Below are 24,255 nucleotides of genomic sequence, written 5' to 3' on the forward strand. Positions count from 1 at the left end.
TAGTAAGGACTGGAGATCTCTAGGATGCAGCTGCAGATGGATATAAGATTCTGAGCTTTGTTTCTTTCAGCCTCTGTTTGGTATTTAGACAATGCTTAGAACAAACCAAAACATGTTCTAAAGTCAATGTAGTAAATGTCCTCAGATGTACCTGTACTCTTGTATATCCAGCATAAGAAAGTAAGTTCAGTAAAATCACCTATACTTGATTTTTCTCTAGAACTGACCTTTCAAAAACCATGTGCAAAGCTTATCAGTAACAGCTGTGTTTCCAAACTTTTCATTCTAACTTTCCATTCAGAAATCACTGATTATTTTTAGGTTCCTAGTTGGCAAATATTTCAAGTTCTGTGAGAATATTTTCCTGTTTTTTAAAAAAAGTCTTGATGTGGATGTCTTTATCTGAGGTAGTTGTTTAAATACCTTGTAATCAAGAAGAGAAATGAGTAGTTCTGAGGACTGACTCATTTCAGATGCTTGCCACAGAAGGATGTTTCACTGGGTTGATTAGAAGGGAGGAGAGGTGAGTAGTCATGTCAGGTGGTTGATCTGACCTTGCAGATATTTATTTACATGCTGAGGGAAATCATTCCTGCTGTTTGCATGAATATTTTTCTTACGAAGTGTACTGATGAGATGAACAAGAGGAGTCTGTTGCGAAGGGTGCCTTGAAGCAAGACATGCAATCATTATGAGTATGTTTCACAAATTTCTACAGATCATTAAAATAAAACATGTCAGCTCTTTAAAACAACCTCTATTTATATAGCAAGGCCTGATTTAGAAGGTTTATCCTTCTACAGTAGTTAATAATACTGAAACACCGACATAAATGCTGTTTCATAGCTTTGCTTTAGCTCTTACAATGTCAGTTCTGCAACATCTGTAAAAGAAATGAAGATCCGAAATGAGTTTGATTACTGTGGAGGTTCTTACTTAGCTTTAAATGCAAACTGAAATTCTACTTGGTTTATCTTCAAGAGAAAGAGGTATTTTCTTTTTTAAGGAACCCTGCCTAAAAGCTTTTAATTTCAGTTTCTTAGAAATTTCTATATTTTTTTGAGTAAATTTGTGAATTTTTGTTTCCTGCAGCAGGGAGTTTGGGAAGTGAGGGATAATTCTGTGGTTGGAAGAGTTTATAGGGAACTAGAGACCTGACAGTGATCTGCAAGAATGCAGAAAAGTAGCATAGGGTGTTGAATGAAAATAAGCCAGGATAACCTTTTCTTACATGACTCTACCTCTCCTTGTACAAATCCAGCCTGTTGTCTCTAGCTGTGCCTGCATCACTTCTGTTGAAGGCAGTGGTAATTAGACATCTTTATATTCTTTATCGATTATAAGTTGGTCATTGTTCTTTCCAAAAACATGAAGGCTGACAGGTTGGCTCCAAAATGTTTGGGAGTTAGTGTTCGTATGTACTGTTGTGCTTTCACTATAATTGGTGTCTCTCCTGGCCCTAAGTATCTGTGGTTTTATTAGTGTCTTTTTTTAATTCTAGTACTGTTTTTTTTTAATTTTTTTTTTTTTTAAATTTTTAGGAGCTCTACCATGTACCAAATGGGATGTCTCCAGGGAAGCTCTCTCATGGGATGGTGTATGGTGTTGTGCACCGAACTGACAACAACCATAAGAGAGAAATGGTGGTTTATGGCTGGTCAGCTGATCAGCTGAAAGAGGAGATGAATTACATTAAAGAAGTGAGTTACACTTTCACCTCAAAATATGTTAAATACCATTTCCATATATCCATGTAGAACTGTGAGTGTACAATCAGCTGACTGATTCAAACCTGAGTTTAAATTGGGAACCTACTCTGAAGCTAGAGGCTAGCCTTGTTAGTATTTGAGTTGGGAAAAAAGCATGCTCTGTGCCTGGGAACTGTGCTTGCTGATGGAAGAAACTATGTAAGCAGACAACTGAAAGGATAAAGTCTCTCTCTTTGTGTGCTTCCCCCATTCCCAACCCGCCCCCCCCCAGCTTTGTAAATTAGGTGACATAGTAAAATCAGTTAGGTATATTCTGGGGCAGCCTTTAAATAGTCAGCCATTTAATAAGGATGTCTTTGTACTACTTTCTCTGTGCCTGCTCATTTATCACAGTTGGCAGAAGATCTCCTGAAAAACAAAAATGCATTTCTGATCGTGCTTGAAATTTTTCTGTGCTTGAAACTCAGCATCTCTTTGTCTGTCAGTCTTTGGCTCTTAGGCTGTGGCAGTGACACCCTCATTACCTCAGGGCAAATAATCTGACCTTCCCTTTCCATCCATCTTCACCACCCAGCAGGCTGTTGGTCAGTGCTTATCATGTTACCCTGATTCAAGTGCAAACTGAGTTGATAGAAAAGGGAGGAACCCTGAATCAAGCAAGCAGTGTAAGGCAGTGTAATCATGTGTGCTCCTAACACCTGCCTGGTCTGTGGCTATCAGCACTTGCTTCTCTCCCATGGTACTCCCAGTTTGTCAGCTCTCAATGTTCACCACTCTCAAGCTGCTGAGTTTAGGGACTGGCAGGGTATGTCAGTGCTGCAGTGCTGACAAGGCACACAAGCTGCCTTGGCTGCTGTTTTCCTGCCTGGGTAGTTCCTCTGCCCAGCTGGGGTGGTGTCAAGAGACAGGTGAATTGGCACACAGCAGGGCCAGCTCCCCAAACTGCACGGTCTGTGGTACCTGGTGCAGATTGCTTGGGCTGGAACCATCTCCCTGCCCTTTTCTGTCCCTTATGGAGGGACACGTCAGATCAAGTGAACTGCATGTCTTGCTTATGCATTCAGGGTACTGATGCTTTCAGGAAAAAGTGGGAAAGACATGGGAAGAGACATACTGGCTCTTCTGTCTTCTGGAAGCTGTGTTTAGCTCTGCTAATTGTGATCTTTGGTCTGCCAGAGTAGTGTTGTCTTTAAAAGCAGAGTCTTAAACAAGAGTCCTCAGCTTCTGCCATGTATGTGCTGACTTAAATAGACCAAAAATGACGGGCCCCATCAGAGCTGCTGACAGCTCCCTCTGCCTGAGTCAGATCTGCATCTTGCAATAGGGTGTGTATGTGCCTGTGCCTGTGCGTGGGGAGGCACAGGGCGAGCGGTGCTTTCCTGAGGTGACGGGCAGGAGTCAGCTCCCTTCTCTCTTCCTCATCCCAAAGGGAGCACGTGGGGAGGGAGTACTCCTTGCCTAGGTTTGGTGGCCAGTGCCCCCCCTTTCTGGGAGTCAGTGGGGGTATTCTGTGCAGAGCTGCTAAAAACATCCGCTGCTGAAGTTCTCCCCTCACCCCAGTGTGCAGGGACACAGTAAACTCACTCCCCTAAATGATGTGCAATCAGCCTGTGTTTGGTACAAGTGAGGAAGGGAAAAAAAGAGGTTGAATTACATGGGCTGTAGGCAAACATGATTGCAGTGGTGTGTAAAGCCAAACTGGAAGCCAGCTTGGGGTTTTTTTGAGTTTGGTTTTTTTTCTAGAAAGGCAAGGAATAATTTGCATACATAGTTCTTGAAATCAAATTGAGTTCTCCATTCTTCAGATTTGGAATTGCATTGGTAGATGTAAGCTAGATACAAGTCTAAAAGACTGAAATTAAAAGGGTTTATCTGCAGGATAAACCCTTTAAAAGAATACCAAGGGGAAACCAACCACTTTTAAAAGTATGCAAGTGTACTAAGTCCATGCCTTTTTTTCAGAAATAAAACAATATATGGTCAAATTAATTTAAATTCATTTAGTAATTAGGTTAGAATGATTTATGGATAATTTAATTGAAATTATTTTTTAAAAATTATTTATTTACTAGTGTTTAAGTGTGTACAGAGAAATTTAGAATTACTCATAGTGACAGTTATTTATATATTCCCTATGTAGACAAGTCTTGAGACTTAAGTTTTTATCTTCTTCTTGAGAGTAAATTGCTGTTATGCAGAGGTAGATTAACAATGGAAATTATGGAAAGTAACAATGAAGAACATAGAGAAAAAAATCATGTCCTGTTATAAACAGTATAATCCAAAATTTTGATAAAGGCATTTGATTTTTCTGACACCAGGTGAGAGCAACTCTGGAAAAAGTAAGGAAGAAAATGTATGGTGAATATGATGAAATGAAACGAAAAATACAGCAGCTTACAAATGAACTGAAAGTAAGTATCCATTAATTTGTAGGGAAAGCATATGGGAATAACTGTCTCGGTGTTATCTAGAAACTTTTCTTTTGCTTTAGCAGAACAGAACTAATCTCCCAAAACACTCCAGTTCACTGTTTTATGTGATATCTGTAGTTTCCTTTCTTTATGTATTTTTCCATCCAGGAAGGTAAAGCAGTACAGGGGTGCTTTTGCATATGAAATTACTAATTGCCTGGAAATTCTTGGAAATAAAAGCATGATCTTGATACCATTGCTTGCGTGTATTGGTAATCAGTGGAGATGTATGTAACAGCTTCCAGTTGAATTGAATAAATAATATTCATGATTAGGGGAAACTGATAACTTGGTGTCATTTCAATACTTTGCTCTGTTTTACTGACTCTATTGCTTAAACACTAAATAAAAGAAGTAGCAATATTCTTTAGTATTAAAGTGCTAAAAAATTACTTACCTTTTCATTTTTAATGGAACATTTCAATGGCCATTCGATGACCTGTCTTTCTTCTGACATGCTGCTTTAGCAATAAAAGCAGTTGTACTCTGTAAAAATAGCCTTCATATTAAACTGCTGAGTTGTTTGATCCAAAAAATCTCCCTGAAAACTTGCTTTGAATTTATGTTCAGCATTGATTTTCACAGCCCTGGTTCAGAGGAAGCTTTGGCAATTAAAGGTATTCTGACTTCAAGGGACTGGGACCTTGACTTGTGCCCTTCTGCCATCCTCATTTGTAGGCTGTCAGTTCCCTGCATGCTGTATTAGGTACAAAAATCAGAACTTGTTGTAAACTGGTACTTTTATTCTGTGCAACTGGTCTCAAAAAAAGAGAAAAAAAAAATCCCCCTAACTTGAGAGGAAGAGAGAAAACTCAATTTCTGCAAACTGTGTTAAATAGTCGTAATGCTGCCAGCAAGTGTCACTCTCCTCCCCAGTGTGCATGTAGGTAAATGCTGATTCAGGGTCAGCTTTGTTGTCTTTGCTGCTGATCTTTACTGAATAGCAGTGATGATATCCTGCACTTCCAGATCTTCTGTCAGACCAGTAGAAACACTGCATGAGTCAGAAATTCTTCCTTAATTAAGGGTTTCTGACCAGCTCTGACAGAGTATCTAGTTCTGCAGCAAATTAGCAGTTCATGAAGCTTCCTTCTGACAAAAATGGCACATTAGGAGACATCCTTCCCCTTTTTTAATACTCTAGACTGCCTGAAAGGAAGCACAAGTGTTGTTTTTCCTAATAAAATGAGTTTTTTGTTTGGTTGGTTATTTGGGGGTTGATTTTGGTTTTACACAACTCTTGTCTTTCATGCTGTTTGCGGATCCTGTTTAAAATCCTTTCTATACTCTTTGCTTCAGCTTTCAATCACTGTGCTTTTATCCTATCAATTTCCAGGACAACTTTTTGTTCATAAAGATTGTTTGAAATTTGCTCTTCCAATATCCTGCTCTGGGCTTCTTCACACAAGTTCTTATCTTGTAACTTTCTTAATCCATCCAAAGCATGTCTGCTTTTTTTTGTTTAACATGAACACACATTTATATAAAGTTAACAGAAACTACTTGGCCTCTACTCCCTATGCTGACCTAATCTGTGTATGGCTTGGTTACTACACACTTGTCCTCTCTGTCAGTCCCTGGTGTTCTTCTGTTTTTATCAAGAAACAAATCTGGTCCATCTAAGAATGGGAGCTGGGCTGGCCTCCATTAGTAACACTCTTTCCCTCTTTATTACTGGATCATTTATAATTATTTACAGTGTTTGGGTTTTGGTCTCTTCTTGAATAATGTCATTTTGTGCCTTCTTCCCCCCTTCAGTTTTTAAGTATGTGTGTGTGTACATAACACAAAATGACTAATTTTCACAGAACAAAACTCTCTGGCTTCTCCTCCCTGCTTTGTACTGTTTCATCCTTACGTCTTCTTGATGTTGCTTCTTTATGTACCTGATTAGTCAGTTCCTTCTTAATTAAGGCTTTTCTACAATTCACAGTTCTAGATTTCCTTATTTCTTGCATTCTTCTGCTTTTTGCTCTGAATTTGTACAATCTGCCCACTCTATATATATAATCTTTCTGAATAGCTGCCAATTGTCCTCTTGTCCTTTCAAAAAGAACAGCTTATACAGTGATTGCAGATTAACAATAAACTCAGCTGCTCATGCCTTATTTCTGTTAGATTATTTGGATTTTAAGTTTTGTTTGTTTGTTTGTGAGGTGCAAGAATATACTTTGCGGCCTGTATATTTTAAGCATCATAATACTGTGAAAACGACCTTGGGGTCTTTCTCTTCTGTAGCTCCCTTGGAAAGAATAGGTAAACTTGATCATTATTCTATATAAAACCTTTTTTTTTTTTTCTTGCTCAGGTGACAAATGCTCATCAGGAATCCTTAGAGAATCATGTGCGAGTGCAGGCTGCAGCCTTAGATAGCTTTAGCGAAATGAACAGCTCCTTGACATCAGCATCAATAGACTTGCAGGTACATCTTCATAGCTGCTTCCCAGCTGCCAGCTGCCTTTTCTAGCATGGATATCAAAGCATACCGAAAACATGGATGACAGATACAGATTCTACCACTAAGCAAGACCATAAAGTACTGTCTTGGTTATCTAAAGCACCTAATTTAGGAGACAAAGAAAAAAGATCCAGAAGTTCCTGTGTTTAAAAAAAAAGCATTAAAAAATAGTGTACAATAAGGAGATATAAAGAGATGTAGATATGCAGCAGACTAATACCACAAGTTACGTCTCTATGAAGGATCTAAGGTGAAAATGTGATTTGGTCTGCATAGTGCAAAATGGTGCATCTCCTGACTTAGTTCTGCTGTCAGTTGGTAACAGAAATGGAAGTGGCATGTTTGGATGCCAGCCACTTGTGAGATTTTACATACCTGTGAAATGCAGGGGGAGGGACAAGGTGGGAATGTATTTTCTTTTTTAAAGACTTCTAAATTCCCATGTATTTGAGCTGAACCACTTAATGTCCCTTTCTTGTATGTTGCAGTTGTTTTCAGCCCGCTGCATTTTATATGTATGGCATGGCCCTCGGAGACGAGGGAAGATTATTCATACTGAAATGTATCCGTGTTTCTTTTTTTGTTTTTAATAGTGTTCCAGGACTTGATTTCACTGAGTATACTTCTCATGGAAATACCTTCTAGCAACAACAAAAGCCATAATTTTAAATGTTAAAACTTGCAAAACTGTTCACACTGCATTAATACATCAGGAAGCTCTTTAAATATGCTGTTTCATAATCTCTTGACTATATTAATTCATCAAATCATTTCTGGTTTTTAATATGTGGTTTGCCTCTTTTTTCTAGAAAACTCTAGTGGATGTTACATTGGAGAACACTGATATAAGGGAACAAATAAGGAATTTAAAATATACACACGAGCAATCTATGGAAAAGCTGAGAGAGAAGCAAAAGCAACTGGAAACAGCACAAATTGAAAATCAGTTACTGAAGTTAAAGGTGTGGTATATAAACTCCCCTAAAAATACTGCACAGTAAGGGCATTGGGTGAATGTTAAGTGAATTCCTTGGCCTTATTTGTAAAGGGTTCTTCATTCTTCATGCCCTCATCATGTCCTCTAGCTCACTTATTCCTGTGAATCAATACTGGTTTAATAACAAAGCATCTCAGCTGGCGACAGGCAGTCTTCCCGTAACATGGGATGTAACATAAGAGTCAGGGGTGTTGACAGGTGAAAATTCAAACCATTAAATGGTTACTAGCGTCCATTCCTATTAAGTGAAGGAATATTACAGCTCTCCGCATTGCTACATTAATTTCTTGGTGTTGAGTTTCTTTGGTATTGCACCATTTTTAATAGGTAATCTGTTAAGTCTTATGTGTATGTGGTCAGCAGATATGAGGTGTAGCAGCAGGCATCTTCAAAAGAGAATTAAGCTATTTCTTTCAGAGAAATGCAAGGGAATAAAACATGAAATGCAAGGTTTAATATGACAGAAAGCTTGACCATGTTCTCCCCTCATCTGCCAAATGTATTCTGGTAATCTCAAAAAAAACAAGCCCACAAAAATCCCAAATAAAACAAACACCACCAGCCCCCCTTCTTCTGGGAAGCTTTGTCTCTCTTAAAATTGCTCAAAGTAGACTAATTTGGATATAGTACTGTATCAGAATTTGTCAGATTTTTTTTGGTTAAGTTTGTGAAATTAAGGTGACTGCAGCTGTATTCCTGTTCAATTTTGTCAGAGAAGGTGTTCCTTTTTGGCTGTTTTGCTAGTGACTAGCAGTCATGCTTAATGATGACTGGTTAAACAAGAAAACACAAGTGCATTTCATATTCTGCTTTCCTCTCACAGTGAAGCTTTGCAGGCTATAAAAGTAGCTGTATTTTGCACCTGCTGTTGTCAGCAGGAAATAAAAAGAGGGAAAAACCAAGCAACAGAAGCAAAAATGATGCAATTAGGATTTTAAACCAGAAATTTGGGCTTCACTATAATTTTAAGGACATGCCCCAGCAAGTCAGGGAAAGGTATGTCTGTTTCTAAGAACAGGGAACTGCAGCTTACATCTCAGTTCAACGGAATGCATAAGGATTTGTTTATCTTCAAGCATGTCAAGCTCTGCAGAATACATGCCCTGCATTTACACAGAAAAAGTGTAAATTTTGCCCTCAAACTTGCAGTTTTAGTACCAAATTAGTGAATAAAATACCTCATTACTGTCTTTGACAGTTAAATATGTGTCTGTAAGGTGCCAAGACATCTGGGAATTCATTCTAGGGGTGAATGTAAGAGGATGGTCTGGAATCTGGGAGGTTAGTGTTGGAAAGCAGTAACTACTGTATACCATGATGACATTCTGGGTGCAGAACACACCTGTGGGACTTATTAAAGAGGTTTGGTTTATTCATACATCAGTAACAACTTAGAGTGGAGATGTTGCTTAAGCATATTATAACAGATGCCCTGATACATCTACTTTTTTACTCTTGCTTTTACTGTCCTTATTGCTCAAGGTGTAAGGAAAGGAATGATGGAGATAAAAAGCCAGAGATCCTATTCCAGTTCAGTGTATCTTAAGGAATCTGGGGTTTGATAATTGGCTTTCTCTAAATGGTACAATTCTTTCAGGCTTCCTGAAATGTGGAAGGTTCATTTAACTCCACACCCTCTCCTAAAGTGCACGCACTACCTGTGCCCCAGGGTTGGCCTAGGTGAGATGACAAAGGACACAATTGCAGTACAAGTGGAGTCCTTCAGAGCTCATCCCTTTTCAAAGAATAAAATGCAGTATGCTAAACAAGCTGGTTTCTACCATGCACAATGAACCCAAGGGTTTACTAAACCTTTCGGTCCTTGAAATAGAAAAAAAAATCCAACCCAAAACCTTAATCATCAGAACTCCCTATTTTGTGTTAAGTGTGGTGATCAGCAGGGAACACTTAATTCCTCCTCTTCCTGTCACTTTTGTAGCATCCACAGCATTTCACTATACCATGGGCTGATTCATAGCATCTCTTGGAAGAGAACTAAGTCCTGGACTAGCTGTTTTACTTCACTTTTATTGTGGTTTACATAGTAGATGGGTTTAAGCTGTGAATATCCTATCTGGTGTTTAATTGCTGAGGGTGTGGTTCAGTCAGTGTTTTCAGCCAACAGCAGGAAATCCTGTCTCTGAATTACCATTCTGCCCTCTTCCCTGTAGTTCTAGTAAAGTTTCTGGTTCTGTTGTTAAAAATTAACCCTTCCACACACCTGAGAATGTTGATTTTAAGTTTGATTGCTTTGTTGCATGGTTATCCTTGTTCTTATGCCTACACAAAGAGCAGAATGTGAAAAACCAAGAGAGAGCAGGGAGGGAACTGCAATAAAGTGTTGCTTTGAGTGTTCATGGTCATTTAAAAACAGGAGTTGAAGATAGTCCATCTCTAGTCTATGCTTCAGTAGAATGGGGGGAGATAATATTTCAATGGGGAAATAAACCAAGTGACTTGGAGGCTGTTATGGAAAGGTTCAGTAAAAGAGGCATGGCCTGGTCTTGGATAAGCAATGACTAAATGAGCTGAATTCAGACAACATGGAACTTGATGGAACAGTAACTTCTACAGATTCAAATTATGTGAATACTGGCAGAATGCTGTAAATGGTCTTGATGGAAATGGAAATCTACTTTTGCAATGTCAGATTTATAACAAGGTGGAGCTAAACTTCAAACTCATATTTTCTCATCATGTGAACTCTCTGTCTCCTGCTGCCAGCAATACTGTACTTACTGATGGGTCAACCTTCCTCTCTCATAGGTGGAATCATCACAGGAAGCCAATGCTGAAGTCATGAGAGAGATGACAAGAAAGCTGTATAGTCAGTATGAGGAAAAAATGCGAGAAGAGGAACAGAAACATAAGGCTGAGAAAGAAATGCTCCTAGTATGTATAGCCAGTCTGTAAGAGTGGTGCTTAGCTTGGGTGTCATTCCTCAATTGCTTCATACTCCGGAGTTGATGTGTATTCCTTCACTTCTGTCTCTGTGACTAGTTGTGCCATAGTTACTAAGCTTTCCAAACTTTTGGGGTTGTAGGACTAAGAAAAATTTGTATTCAAACATAGGAATGTCAGATAATAATGTAGATTTAAAAATCTGAAATAGAGTAAGTAGGTTTTTTTAACTTCTGATTCTCTAAAAAAGGAAAATACAATGTCCAATTTTAAGTGACAGTTTAAGAAGAAGAAAGGGAACAACTTCACTGGATACTACTGGAGCAAGAACTCTCCTGTCCCCCAATTCCCCTCCACCCCCAAGTTTAACCTTTCTATGAACAGTCAGTTATTGCATTTTTTAAAATGATAGAGTCAGATAATGATGGAGATTAAAGATAGATGCTCCTTTTTATTTGTATTGCTTTACATGTGAGGAAAGTACAAAGCTGAACATGGCTAACTGTGGTGTTTGAAAAGCTGTCTTTTGCAGCAGCATATTTTTCTTATGCTGTTACTTAACAGCATCCTCAGAAGGGAAATTAGCTATCTAAGAAATGGGTAAAAGTTTCTCTTGGATTGTCATAATGACTCTTTACTAATATCAGTGTATTTCAAAGTACCCCAAACCCTTTGCTCTATGTAATTCACATTTAGGGTCACAGGTCTTCCAGATTTCTGAGTAGGTGTAGTGAGAAGCTTTGAGCTCTTTAAGAGCTCTTAGCCGGGCTGTGTAGCCAAAAAGAGAAATAAATATTCCTCATTAATATATTAGATGCCAATGTGACTGTAAATGTTCTTACTTGTAGGAGGAAACAAATCGTCTTCTGAAGGCTATTGAAGAGGCAAATAAGAAGATGCAGATTACAGAAACAAGCATACAGGAGAAAGACCAGAGGATTGGTGAGCTGGACCGGCTGATTGAACGCATGGAAGAGGTATGAGAGCTGATTGCTGCCTTGAAAGGAAACTCACAAGTGTATGGAGGATATTTCACTTCTTGTTGTTCTGCTGCTCAGTTGCCTGCTCAGTGACAATACCATTGCTGTTTGGATCTTAGTTACTGTATTTGTATCAGTAAATGCACCTGGACTGCCATTGAGACAACTGTGATTAGGAGGTGGTTCTGGCTTTCTGGTGGTCCTTACAGGGCTAAGGTGTCAGCATTTATTTAGGAAGTGAGCCATTATTTTAAAGAGAGAATTTAAAAACCATTCAGTGTCCCTTAATGGTCTAATCAAGTAATAATCATAAATGACCCAGAGTCTCTTAGAAATGTTGTTGTGGTAGGTCTGTGGAGTGAACAAAGCTCCATCTGGGGATAAGTGAGAAGCTGATGGAGAACCTGTAGGTCAGGATTAAAGGGAGGGCAGGGACAGGTGACATTAGAGTGGGGGCCACTCAGCCAGGAATACTAAAAGGATGAGACCCTTTACAGACAATGGGAGCAGCCTCTTGTTCACAAGAGGTCCTCATGGGGATTTTCAACTACCCTGACATCATTTGGAGGGACAACACTGAAGAGCATAAGTAATCCAGGTTCCTGGAATGTGTTGATGATAACTTCCTTCTCCAGTTGCTAGAGGAGCCAGTGAGGAGAAGTGCTGTTCTGGACCTTGTTCTCACCAACAAGGAGGAGTTCCTGGGGAATGTGAAGCTCAAGTGCAGCCTTGGCTGCCATGGCTATGAAATAGTCTTGGATGTACTTTGGCATTTCTCATTTCATTCAATAGCGGGCATCTCATTATCTTTAAAGATTCGTGCCTCACTATCTCAAATACAGGAGCAGAGAGTGTTTTAGTCAGTGGAAGGAATAAAATCTTCTGCTCTTACAAATGAAGTGGTTTTTTTCACCAATTTTACTTTAGTGTAGTACATATTTAATATCGGTGTCTACTGAGAAATAGGTTTTTATAAGTCGGTCTTGCTGGCTTGACTGGTTAGTCTAATGTGCATTGAGTCCCTTTTATCTAATGCTTGAAAATCCATTAGTAGAATTAGTGATTACACTGAAATTACTCAGCTTAATATGCCCCTGTAGTGGCTCCATTAACTTCATCTGGGCTTCAGCCTACAACTTTTAAGTATTATGCAGTGAATGTAGGATTCCAGTATAGTTCACAAGTACAGATGAGTTCCTTCACATTAGTTATTTAGTCTGCTCTTATCTGGCTGATATTCACCCAGTGAGACTGAATGGCTCTTAAATTCCCATTAAAGTGGATAACACACTTACTTCTCTGCTAACTTGTTTTGACTCAGTCCCCAAGTCCTCATAGATCTTCACAAGCACTGTGCTGGTGGCACTTAAAAATAAACAGGAATACTCTGGGGGAAGAAAATGCAGCAATACCTTTTATCTCAGCCTTGGATTGGGAGATCTTTTTGGAGTGATAACATGGACAATTTGACATTTATGTAGTTAAAGATTTTGATGACTCATCTTTTTATTGAAAAAAATTGAGTTTCAAGTACAGCCGTATATCTTCAAATAGAAAATTGAAAAGTGATCTTATTTCCATGCATGGCTGGGAAATTGATTTTATTATTATGTATTCTGTGCTCCTTGGCAATAGGAAATACATGAATTTTGTTTAATCAGTTTCTATTTTAATTTCACAAATGATGCTTTGAATTGCAATGACATATGGTTTGTGAAGCCTTTACATTTTGATACACGGAGAACTGAAAGATAACTTTTCTTGTTTAGGAACGTCACCAGCTGCAAAAACAACTTGAATTAAATGAACTACAAATATCTGGAGCAAAATCTGAAAACAACTCCGACAGTGAAAGGTGAGATATGACTTGTCTGTGGAACTTTTAGTATTGCTAGGAAACTTTAGGGGTTTCTTTGTTTTTGAAGACATCTGAATTTTGCCTTTTCTGACTTTAAAACTGCAGTCCGGTAGGGATTGTCCATCTGAATGTAGGTTTATTTATGTGTAAAATATCAAGACAATTAATTTTTGTGACAAAGACCACCTTCATGCATCTTTTCTGAAAAGTTTGCAAATGTGTAGAGTCCATTGTAGATGGAACAAGCTGTGACATATCTGTGGCTTGCATTTTTCTTAAATCTGTATTCTCAAATTTAGAGGACTATAATCCTGACTATGAATACTTTCACTATCTAAGCTCAAAGGTTTATATGACACTGCTTGAGTGGGTAAAGATGAATTATAACCAGAGACTGAATAATTGTACTTGATTACTACTTATGGTTCTGTGGCACCCAGAAATTTAGTTTTAAGGCTTTGGGCATCCTGCTGTTCTTTGGGAAGCATAAACATAAAAGGAGGTCCCTGCTGAGAGCTTCTCAGTGCCTTGTATTGATCAGTGACCAGCTTCTCTGGTTCCAGGATAAGAATGGCTTTTCGCAGCAGCCTGTTAAAATAATAGCTTAAAGTGAACAGATGTCACTTGCATGCAACATAGAATATGGAGATGAAAGATAATTGCTGGTTTCCTTTACCCCTGAATAACACAGACCCTTCTCGCTTCAGTGAATCCTTTTCAGTGTGAAAAGTTACACTGCAGTAAAAAGGGTAAAGGCAATGTTCAGGCAGGAATTCATGCAATGCAAGCAAGCTCACAGTTGCAATCTATGCTGTGCAAGCAATGAATCTATGTTCAGATGATGCTGGTTTGTTCTTAAGTTGTCTTTACCTGTCTGTACCTTATCAGACACTTGTGCTCCACCTTAGAAAGGATGTCTGTTCCGTTTCTCTATTGCTCTAAATGCTTAAGATCCTGAATCTTCCAATGAGATACAAAATATGTGCTATAATTGCAATCACAATATAAATTAAAGTTTTGTGAGACCTTAATATGCACAATTGAAAAACCAGCAGCAGTGCCTTGAATTTTTTGAGTCCTTGTCCAAGTGCTGCAGTTACATTTCTGCAGAGTACTTCACAGTTAATGGAGACTCTTTTGGGGGTGAAAGAGCATACAATTCAGTCATTCACTGGAATCATGTCTTACAGTTTGCCATCTGCTGCTTTGTCTTAGAATGGTTTTTCTCTTTAACAGGTTTTTTTTCTGCTGTGCACAGGTCAAGATGAAAAAAGCCTTTTTGTTTTTGATTCCCCTCTTCCCGTTCTCAAATTCTGTCCAGTCCTGAACCTAAGAGTACAGCAGTTTATTTTGTAAGCAAGTAATTGCTTTCTTTGACAAATTTTAAGAATTGGACATTCAGATAAATATGGAGACTCCCATGGCCAAAGAGACAAAAACTTACGGAAAAGCTTCACTCCTGTTTCCTTGTATATTCTAAAGCTACTTTTCTGACAAGCTGAAAACCAACTTGTGGCAGGAGTTCTGTGGGTGTTCACTTTCTGTATTAAACAGATCTGAAGAAATGCAGAATCTATCTGAAGAGTTGTATGCACAAATTTAAACCATTTATAGCATTCTTGCTGACTGTTGAGGAGTTAATGCTATTCCAGTTAGCATTGTGCTGCTGTTGGCAGCTCTGCCAAATTCTTGACTCAAGGCTCCCCTGCAGTAAGACAGCTTTGAAAGCTTCCTGGCTTTTGTTTAGCATACATTTCCAAAATATTTGCAGGTAGTAGTAAGTCAGGCTAAATGTGTCTCTCTGAAGCTAAAGATCTAGTTGTCTAAAAGCCTTTCACTTAAAGGAAAACACATCTTGAGATGAGTTTTGTCACATTGTTTAATTGTCAGCATTTCAGGCTCTGACTAAGCATGTCAGTATGCAAGACAAAGGTGAGTTGAATTGGGTGGAGACGGCCACTTAGACTAAGATCACATTAAAATGTACTTTGGACAATTTGACATCTGTCAGTGCAATTTGACTTGCCTGCCCTGATTTATGGTGGATTATGGGGGTTGTTCTTGTTCTGCTTACACTGCATAGCTCCCCACTTACAGGTTTGGTTCTTGCATGTTTTGCCAGGTCGCAGCATTTGGAGGAGGTAGCGGCCAGCCTGAGAGAGCGGATCAAGCATCTGGATGACATGGTCCACTGCCAACAGAAGAAAGTCAAGCATATGGTTGAGGAGGTGAGGTGTAGTAAAACGTCTTTGAGGAGCACTGATTCTTTTAGTACATAATCCAAAGAGAACTGTGTTTGTGCAATTGCCTTATGCCACCTTAGTTACAGTGGAAGTTGAGTTAAGCATCTGGAGCCAGCAAAACAGTAGATGAAAGCAGTTTAATCCAGTGGCTATGGGTTTTATACTTTTATATAAGTATAAAGATCACTTTTATATACGTGATCTTTAGGCTGACACTAATTCTTTACTTCTTCAAGGGTGTTCAGGAAATGCAACATACAACTTCTGGCTCAATTTGAACTATTCAGAGGGTACCTGCTGACACAATGCAGTCTAGTCATGAAGGGTCTCCCTCCTGTACAGAAGTGGAAGGCAAAAACTGACCTTTATTGTTCTGTTGTTTTAGTTTGGGGGGGGATTTTGTTTGGGTTTTTTTGTTTTTTTAATGTGATTCCTCACAGAAATAGGTGAGTAAGCACAGTTTTTCACTGCTCATCTCTTCTTACCCTGGTCTGGGGACACCATCTTAGCGGATACCATTTCCTGCAAAATTTTAAGTGGAATTTTGCTGGATAGATGCTTTAGGTTACAGGCTACTTATGTGTCAGGAAACTTTTGCAGTCAGAAGGCTGTAATTGCAAACATTTCTGTTTCTCCAAGTGGAAAGAATGACGTGGGAAATAGATAAGTTTATATTGGAGCTTTACAAAGCAGACTGACAGCTCTGTTTAGATGAGCCTTCCTACTGCACAGAGGATAGGCATTCATGAGATATCTTTGATTTGTATCTGGACATCATATATTCAAAATATCAAATATTTAGAAACCACTCAAATCTAAGGCATTCTTTCTGCATTCACAATGTGCTATTGCAGGATTTCTGATTAGACATGGAGCTGTTCCGTTTTTGTCAAGTATGTATTTATATGTAATTATGTGTATCTGCTTTGTTTTATAAGATTCTGATGTAGTCCTTCTGTATGATCAGATGTGTGATACTAAGTGTTTTTTACACAGAAGGATTAAAGTCATAACAGACACGTCAAGTCTTGAGGTTTTGGTTTTAGTTTAGTTTGCCATTATCACTGTTTTCAAGCATCATAGCTGGTCTAAAACTGAACTAACAGTTTTTATACCATGATAGTCTATTAAGGAAAATTTCTTCAGTCTAATAATCCAATCCATCTAATTAATGGATTATGGTGTGGCGGTGCAAATGGTACAAAAACCCCTCATTATGGGAACAGTTATTTAATCTGTTTTGTATCTGTGTTCACCAGACATTGTATTATGAGGTTTTTTCTGTGTCTTCTAAACAAAAAAGTTCTAAAGGATTTGTTATACATGTGGCACCTTGAATGATTATAGTAATATATGAGGATGGTGGCCTAAATTTTGCCCTTTATTACTAAACGTGTTTTAAACTGCTAGTTGACCTCTAGTGGGCTGCATTGGTAAAACAAATCCTTTCCACTCCATGTTTTGTTTTGGAATAAAACCACATACAAAGCCTGAGCCAATGATTATGATATCATAAATATTAGATTTAATGGGTGAGTTTAGCTTGCTGATTCCTTGTAATGAATCTCTGTTGGTGCCTTCATATACACAGAAAGCCCATCTAGATCATCTGGTTATCCTATTTAATGAGTGTTAGGTGACCAAGTCACTACTTAATTGTCAAACATGTCTGCTTCTAACTGCTGTCTGACTGCCTGCTCTTCAGATTCAGTTAAACCTCTATCAGTCCTTGACTGCCACATAACCATAGGGTAAATATTTTTGCTCTCTCCTTTAGTCCTTGTGTGTTCTAATTTTTAATTCAGCTTCCTTGAGAACGGCATGAACATCTGTAGCTACATCTGTATTTTCACTAATGAGGTAGCTAAAGACTCCTGTACCAGAGGTTTGATCAGGTCAGGTGGTACCAAGTACATCAGGCATTTAATGTTTGGGGCTTTGCTTTTTAATTTCGTGCTATTTGTTGCTGTGTTTGTACTGTGTTCAAGAAAATATCCACAATATAGTTGGCATGCGCTATTTTAAACTGGACTCTTAATTAAAGGCCTAAAAATAGCAGCTTTAATAATGTAGAGAAGAGTAGCTGTTCACCATGGGGCAAGAGAAAAAGCATTGTAGATATGTATGCCCTCAACTATCCAAGCATGTGGTGCTTTTCATGATTTTGTGGTCTTCTCTACGTAACATTAGATAAGTATTTTTTGGCTCATTTTAAGCAAGCACTCACTAACTATGCCATAGAAGCTGAGAAACTGGCAATGAAAATATTGAAAAGCAAAGCTATCTGAAGAGTCTGTTCTGAAGTTAGGTTAAAAACTAGTGAGCAGCAGCACTAAAAATATCTGCTGGAGTAAATAGGGAAGATTGCACTACTATTTAAGTCCCGGAAGACATGTTCATCAGGGTATATTTAAACACACATCCTCCCTACACTAAATTTAACTGATTGCAGGATTTAATGGCAAGGAATAGCAAGAAAAGTGCAATGAAAACCTGTCATGTTACTCATTATTGCAGTATTTTCATGGCTGGTATCTGTAAAATAACATGCCATCTTAGGGTTTATGAGGGTATTATAATGATATTGATAACTTGCATTTAAATAATTGAGAAAGAATAATCAAGTAATTCAAAAGCTAGAAATCTTTCTTTCTGAAACTCTTAGCTTCTCTGTGGCATGACAGCAGAGTGAGAACAGGCTAACCTGGTGTCGTGGTTCTGACATGTGGTTTTGAAACTCAGGAGAGAAGTGGAAGGAAAAGAAGTAGTCAAAATTATCAGCAGTGCTTTTGTTGGAAGCTGGAACAGAGCTACTCTATGAGCTGCTAGGTGAGAAAGCCTATACTTGCTTGACTGCAGGATGAGATTTATTTAGTATTAATCATCATGTATTGGACACAGATCTGAAGTATAAATAAGGGGTTTATTCTTCCAGTGTAAATCACAACGAGTTTATGCTGTTACAATCTCCAATTCAGAGAAATTGGAGAAATTAACATCACTTCAAAGGGATGCTGAACAAACAAGATATACTGCTTCAAACTCATATGGAGAATTGTCAAAGTTGGACAAGTACTGAGATGAATCTCCTGGCTGAAAAAAATCCCAAAATAGATTGCTCTTAAGCCCTTCTTGGGAAAGATGATGGATCATTTGCAAGTGACAGATGCAAGACATTCTATAAAAGAACAGCAAGCAGTCAGGACGAAGTGAAAGAGAAACTTTATAGTGGAGTTTTCTGATGCAGCAGGCAGCTCTAACACCTCTGATGCTGTTTTGATGGCATTTAAAAAAGTGTTAGGAGGTGGTGGTCAATCCTAACTTAGGCATAAAAGGGGATGCTGGCAGAGAGGCACCAAATGTAGGAGGCCATGGAGGGAAAGAGTATTAACACCTTCCTCTTCATAAGTCTCATCATGTTGGCACTGAATGCAGTGTTTATATGATCTAGGGAATTGAGCCCAGGCAGAGAAGGACACTCACAATTCAGTGTGCTTATACTCCTTAGCAAAGAAATAATTTGCTTCTAATTTTTTTCCTCTTAAAAGAAATCCTTCCATCTCAGGTATTAATAGAACCTTTTTCAACTTGATCTAGTTAAACCAGTCATAAATTAAACAGGAGCACAGAAAATAACTTTCAGAAGAAAAATAAATGGAAGAAATAAAATGGAAGTTTGCTGGAGTCAGACTTTCAATATCTCTGTGTGTTAGCTCTCATGCACACACATTTTTCATCCTCATGGGGATACTTTTCTATGAGAGCAAAAAATTGCTGCCCATTAGTGCACCAGCTGAGCAGAAACTTATCCTGCATAGTCTTAAAGCCTCATGTTCTCATTAAAGAGAGACTGCAGATGATTTATGGCTGACAGATTCATCCATGTGCTGAACTTGTTTGTTATACAAATCTATTTGCTCACTGCTTAGTGTAGTACATTTGATATGAAACGCTGGCAGTTAAAAGTGCAGGACTTGTATCTGGCAGGTGTTTAGAAACCCAGCCCTTTTCTCATGCTATTTGTACATTGCAGGCTTTCAAAAAACAAGTGAGGAGAGACAGATGGCCAGAGTGGGTCACCCAAAGCTCAGAGATTTTTTAGCCTTTGCCGCTATCTCAAAGTATGGCTGGGCAGAGAGAGACTTGCAAAGACAATCCAGGAAAAAGACAGTTTGATGAGAGGAAGAATTTGCAGGGAAATTCAGGTGAAAGGCAGAGGCACACAAACTTCAGGCCCTTCCACTAAGGACTTTCCCCTGCAGAGATGGGACTGGGCAGGCAGATGCAGACACAGAGGCACCACAGCAGGGCATGGGAAGCTGCTACCACATTGTTTCCTTCAGGGTTGAAATTGCTCTTGTTCTGTGAGAGGGGTAAAAGCTTCTCTTCTGAGTATCTATCTATCTGATAGGGTCAACCAGTTCATCCTGTTGATCTGCCAGGGTAGGAAATGAAACTGTCATGTAAGATAAATGAAATACAAAACAAATACAAAAAAATTTGATTTTAAATTAACAAAATAATTATTTTGTGGCTTGATCTCAATTTCAAACCTGGAGAGATTTAAGAGAGGTTTAGTTCTGAGATTTGTGCAATTCACTTTGAAATGGATGCAATTTCATTGCACAATAAGCTAATTTTATATGTAATGTTTCATTGTTGAGAAGCAGGAGAGGGAAGGAAATAAGCATTTACATTTTGTAAGCAAGACGAGGGGGTTGATGCAGATATAGGAAGCTGTTCTGAAGGGGTCTGAAGAAAAAAGGATATTTGATTTCATGCCAAGAACTTATCTACAGAACTCAGATTTCACGTGAAATTCCCCTAACTACTGAATTGAACTGTCTCTAGGTCATGGCCCATGAGCTGTTCTCCAGCTTTAGTCTCAGATTCGTTGGATAATAAATGGTGAGCAGACACCAGGGAGAAGCTGTCTCCTGTTCTGTCGGGGAAGATACTTGCATGAAAGGAAAAAGTGCTAATGAGCAAATGATATCCCAAATGCAGAAGATATTTTGTATTGCACAAATGGGGTATAAAAGAAGAAATTTTTCCACAAAAGACTTGACCATCTGAAAACATCTGTATCAAGACAGTCCAACTTCAGATATACAGAGAATTTTCCCTCTTTGAATATGGAAGAACAGTTTCAAGGTCAAGTAAAAGAAGCCACACAGAAGCACAGAGGAGGACAAGATGGAATTACCAACAACAGATGCCAAACTTTGGTTAACCAAAATCTGCACTGCATAGTACCTACCATAAAAACAAAACAACAACAAAAATGCAGAACGAGAAATGTAGAAAGAGAAACCCACCTTGGGAGATTTGAGGAAGAAGATAAAGGACAGAACACGAATAACTTGCCACACCCTCCTCCACCCCTCCCCAATACAAGCGTTTGGCATTCCTCAGTGGACTTAAGCAAGCAGTACATTGCTTATCTATTGGCAGAGGTAGAAGCACTGCTGGTGTTTGGTGAGAGTGTTTATATATGCATAACATCAGCACTTTCAGCTGGGAATTGCCAGGCCGAGTCATTAATTAGAAAACTTGCCCATTACTAAGGTAGTGCTTAACGAGGTGGGTGATGTGCAGACAATGAGCCAATGTCTGTAACTCATTAGGATATGCCAGCCTCTGCTTTAGCCATATGTGGACATCAACCACTGGCATAATGCGTTCATAGAGCTCATTCATTTAGGAAGGTCTCTATGTTGGTGCATTAACCTAAATCAATCAGTTGTTACTTTTTCTGTAAGTGCAATGTGAATTTTAAAATACAAAAAGTATTGATAAGTTGCTCACATGATTTAAGGAGGATTAAAAGGCAAAGGTGCTCATTCCTATTTACTGTATTATTCTCCCTGAAAAAATTTCAACACTTGTCTAGCCTCTCATAAATACCAGTTAAGGTCCAGTGAAATACTGGACTGGGGAAAATCCTGTTTTCCTTGTACAGCAATTACCTCTGAGAGTTCAGGCTGATGTTACAATGTGTCATCTGTCTTGTTTTGTGCATGCTGTGTAGCATGTGTTTGTTCTGTGTAGTCATATTTATGACCAATTTGTTCACGTCTCTTGTATTGGTGTTACTGATGCCCAATCCATTAATGGTAGATGAATAAGGAAAATATAAGCATACTTGAGTAATATGATACTTACATATATTAAAACTGCGTCCTGATAAATATTTTAAACTAATGGATAATACTATCAAGTGGTAAATGTTGACTGTGTTTACCTAATAGCTGGGTCTGTTCCAATCCAGGAGATCACTGTGTAGTTTAATGCCTCCAAATCTGTGTCTGAGTTACACAGAATAAAATAAAGTTTCCTATTTCAGGCTTTCTTTATAAAGGCTCTACATTTAAACACAATTTTAGTTTTTTCTCAAGATGCTTTTTCCTTCTGCTTTAGTAGCTTAGTAATTCTGTTGACTTTTCATTCTAATACCGCTACTCACATATCCAGCATTTCTTTAGAGACTCTTCCTTTTAGGTCTTGAATTCTCCAATTCTCTTCCTGACTGTTCTTCTTAGGTATTCTGTCCACAAGATCAGTTTAATGCTGTTGACTCTTATATCTCACTTTCCATCTTAGTGAAGCAAAGTTTAGTTGCTTGATGGTGCAGGAGAAAGTCAGAAGTGCAGCTCCTCCTAGAAAGTATTTACACAGCCCATTCAAGTACTGTGACAATTGTTTGGTATTTGGAGACTCTATATAAGGTGCAGCAGTGAGAAAGAAAGAGATCTTCATTGATGGGATGGACAAGAAGAATTGAATGTTCTGGGAGATGCAGCAAGATAAAGTGACAGTGGGAAGATTGAAGCAGTTTGAGAAATGACCTCAAAGTTTCAGAAGGAGGCAAAAGCATAGGGGTGGTAACAGTAGTAGGGTGGAAAAAAGGATGAGAGAGCTTAAAAAGAAGTGCATGACCATATTAATCCTGAGTCAATGGATAAATTCAGGATGATTCACATTCCATGTTGGACTGATTCAGATCATTAGAAATTGCAGTGGGTATGTGAAATGCAAGCTGTACATCCAGCACCATTGGCAGGGAACTTCATGGATTGTGCCAGGATGGGGAGAGATCAGTTGCCCTTTCTCTGCCCGACAGGGCAATGCTGGGGATTGAGGTGGGGTGGCTGAAGGGCTGAGAGCACGTGATGCCCCTCAGTTGCTGGCACACCAGATAAATTACAAACTGTAGCTTGGGCCTTGTAGCTTTTCTCTTCACAGTTTTGGAATAGACAGATACCTCCTAACAGGAGAAGGGAAAGCAGGAACAATGGATACAGTGGGTTGGGGGAGGTAAGAGAGAATGAAGTGGTAAGAAAAAGGGTGACTGTGGCCCAGGGTTGCTAAAGTGACATTACTACTGTTAGTACAACTGTTTTGAAATTAATTAATGTAACTGATATTTCTAAGTATGTTGCCAGTTTTGTTTGAGTGCTTAATGTAGACATGAAGGTTATAGAAGTACAGGTAGAAATGTGGAGTCTTAACAATGTAAGTCAGGTCAAGAATTAAGTGCTAGGGGAAGTCTGTCTGGACATTTCTAGAGAAGGTTGGAAGAGTGAACCTGAAGGATGTACCTGAATAGTGCTTGTAGAAAATTATGAAGAAATCTGAGAGAGTAGTTGTGCAAAAGCCAGGTTTGGGAGCAAGTTGCTGAGTTCAGTGAGCTGAAATGCTGAAGTCTGCAGACAGCAAGGATGAGGTGGATTATAGTCCGTGGGCATCGACCAAAGAAAACATAGGAACATCTTGATGATAATTTTATCCTGGAGTCAGTCCAGAAATTACTTGGATACAAGAGTCAGTCCATGGAATTTGAGAGTCTTTGGTTTGCAGTGATTTGTTTCTGACCATTCTGACCAGTCTATTCTGGCCACCACTCAGGCCCGGAGTTCAGTATTGTGTTTGACCCATCTTGCTTCTCCTCTCTTCCTCTTTACATTGTATTCAACCCAGAGTTAAAGTCTATTGCTCTGTCACCTGCTAGTTGTTCTCTTGCTTTATGAAGCTTCTAGAAACAAAGAAATTCTCAAGACTTGGATTTGTGGGTTTTGGGGTTTTTAAAATTTAATATAGTAATATATTAATATAATCTCATAGAGTTATTCCTGTTTTTCCTGGTTTCCTGTGACATACCCTCTCAAGGATTAATCAAATCAGGTTTTTCATTCCTGGGGCTAATGGCATAAGATGATGTGTACCCAAGTCCTTATTCAGTAAATAAACTTATTTTTATAGTAAGTTACTCTGCTGGGATGTGTCATCTGTGTCAGGCCACTTGTTTCAGCCCTTGGACTGCAGTAGCTGCTGAGGCAGCTGTTTGGCCATGTGTCTGGGGATGCAGCGTTCCTGCTCCATTCTCATCCTGCTTTCCTCTGCAGTGGCCTCACAGGGTGCTCTGTTGCATCCAGGGAGCAGGGACTGCTGGACATTTTTCCTGGTGCTGAAACAGCCTCTCATTTTAGCCACTGTTGCATTTATTTCTCCTGAAATGTATTTGGGGTGTGTGGCTGTGTCTGAGTTCCAAATGTTTAAAGATCCACCAAAAGGTTTTATATAAGTTTATGTAAGTTACACAATTCACAGCCTGATCATTCTGTAACCGGCATGG

General features: G+C 38.8%; 1 protein-coding gene across 6 annotated transcripts in view; it reads left to right on the forward strand.

The window, feature by feature from the left end:
• Positions 1-24,255, forward strand: part of LOC121669888 (myocardial zonula adherens protein) — a 54,981-nt gene that overhangs the window by 15,483 nt on the left and 15,243 nt on the right. For all 6 annotated transcript variants that reach the window (XM_042039466.1, XM_042039467.1, XM_042039470.1 and 3 more), the window contains exons 3-10: positions 1,542-1,700; positions 4,031-4,123; positions 6,492-6,605; positions 7,451-7,603; positions 10,405-10,530; positions 11,388-11,516; positions 13,289-13,374; positions 15,500-15,605. In XM_042039466.1, coding sequence (XP_041895400.1) covers positions 1,542-1,700; positions 4,031-4,123; positions 6,492-6,605; positions 7,451-7,603; positions 10,405-10,530; positions 11,388-11,516; positions 13,289-13,374; positions 15,500-15,605 — 966 coding nt within the window. The remainder of the gene's footprint in view (positions 1-1,541; positions 1,701-4,030; positions 4,124-6,491; positions 6,606-7,450; positions 7,604-10,404; positions 10,531-11,387; positions 11,517-13,288; positions 13,375-15,499; positions 15,606-24,255) is intronic.

The sequence above is a fragment of the Corvus kubaryi genome, unplaced genomic scaffold, assembly GCF_017639235.1.
Source record: "Corvus kubaryi isolate FWS band 111438036 unplaced genomic scaffold, C.kubaryi_AGA036_p1.0 37394, whole genome shotgun sequence".
NCBI lineage: Eukaryota > Metazoa > Chordata > Aves > Passeriformes > Corvidae > Corvus > Corvus kubaryi.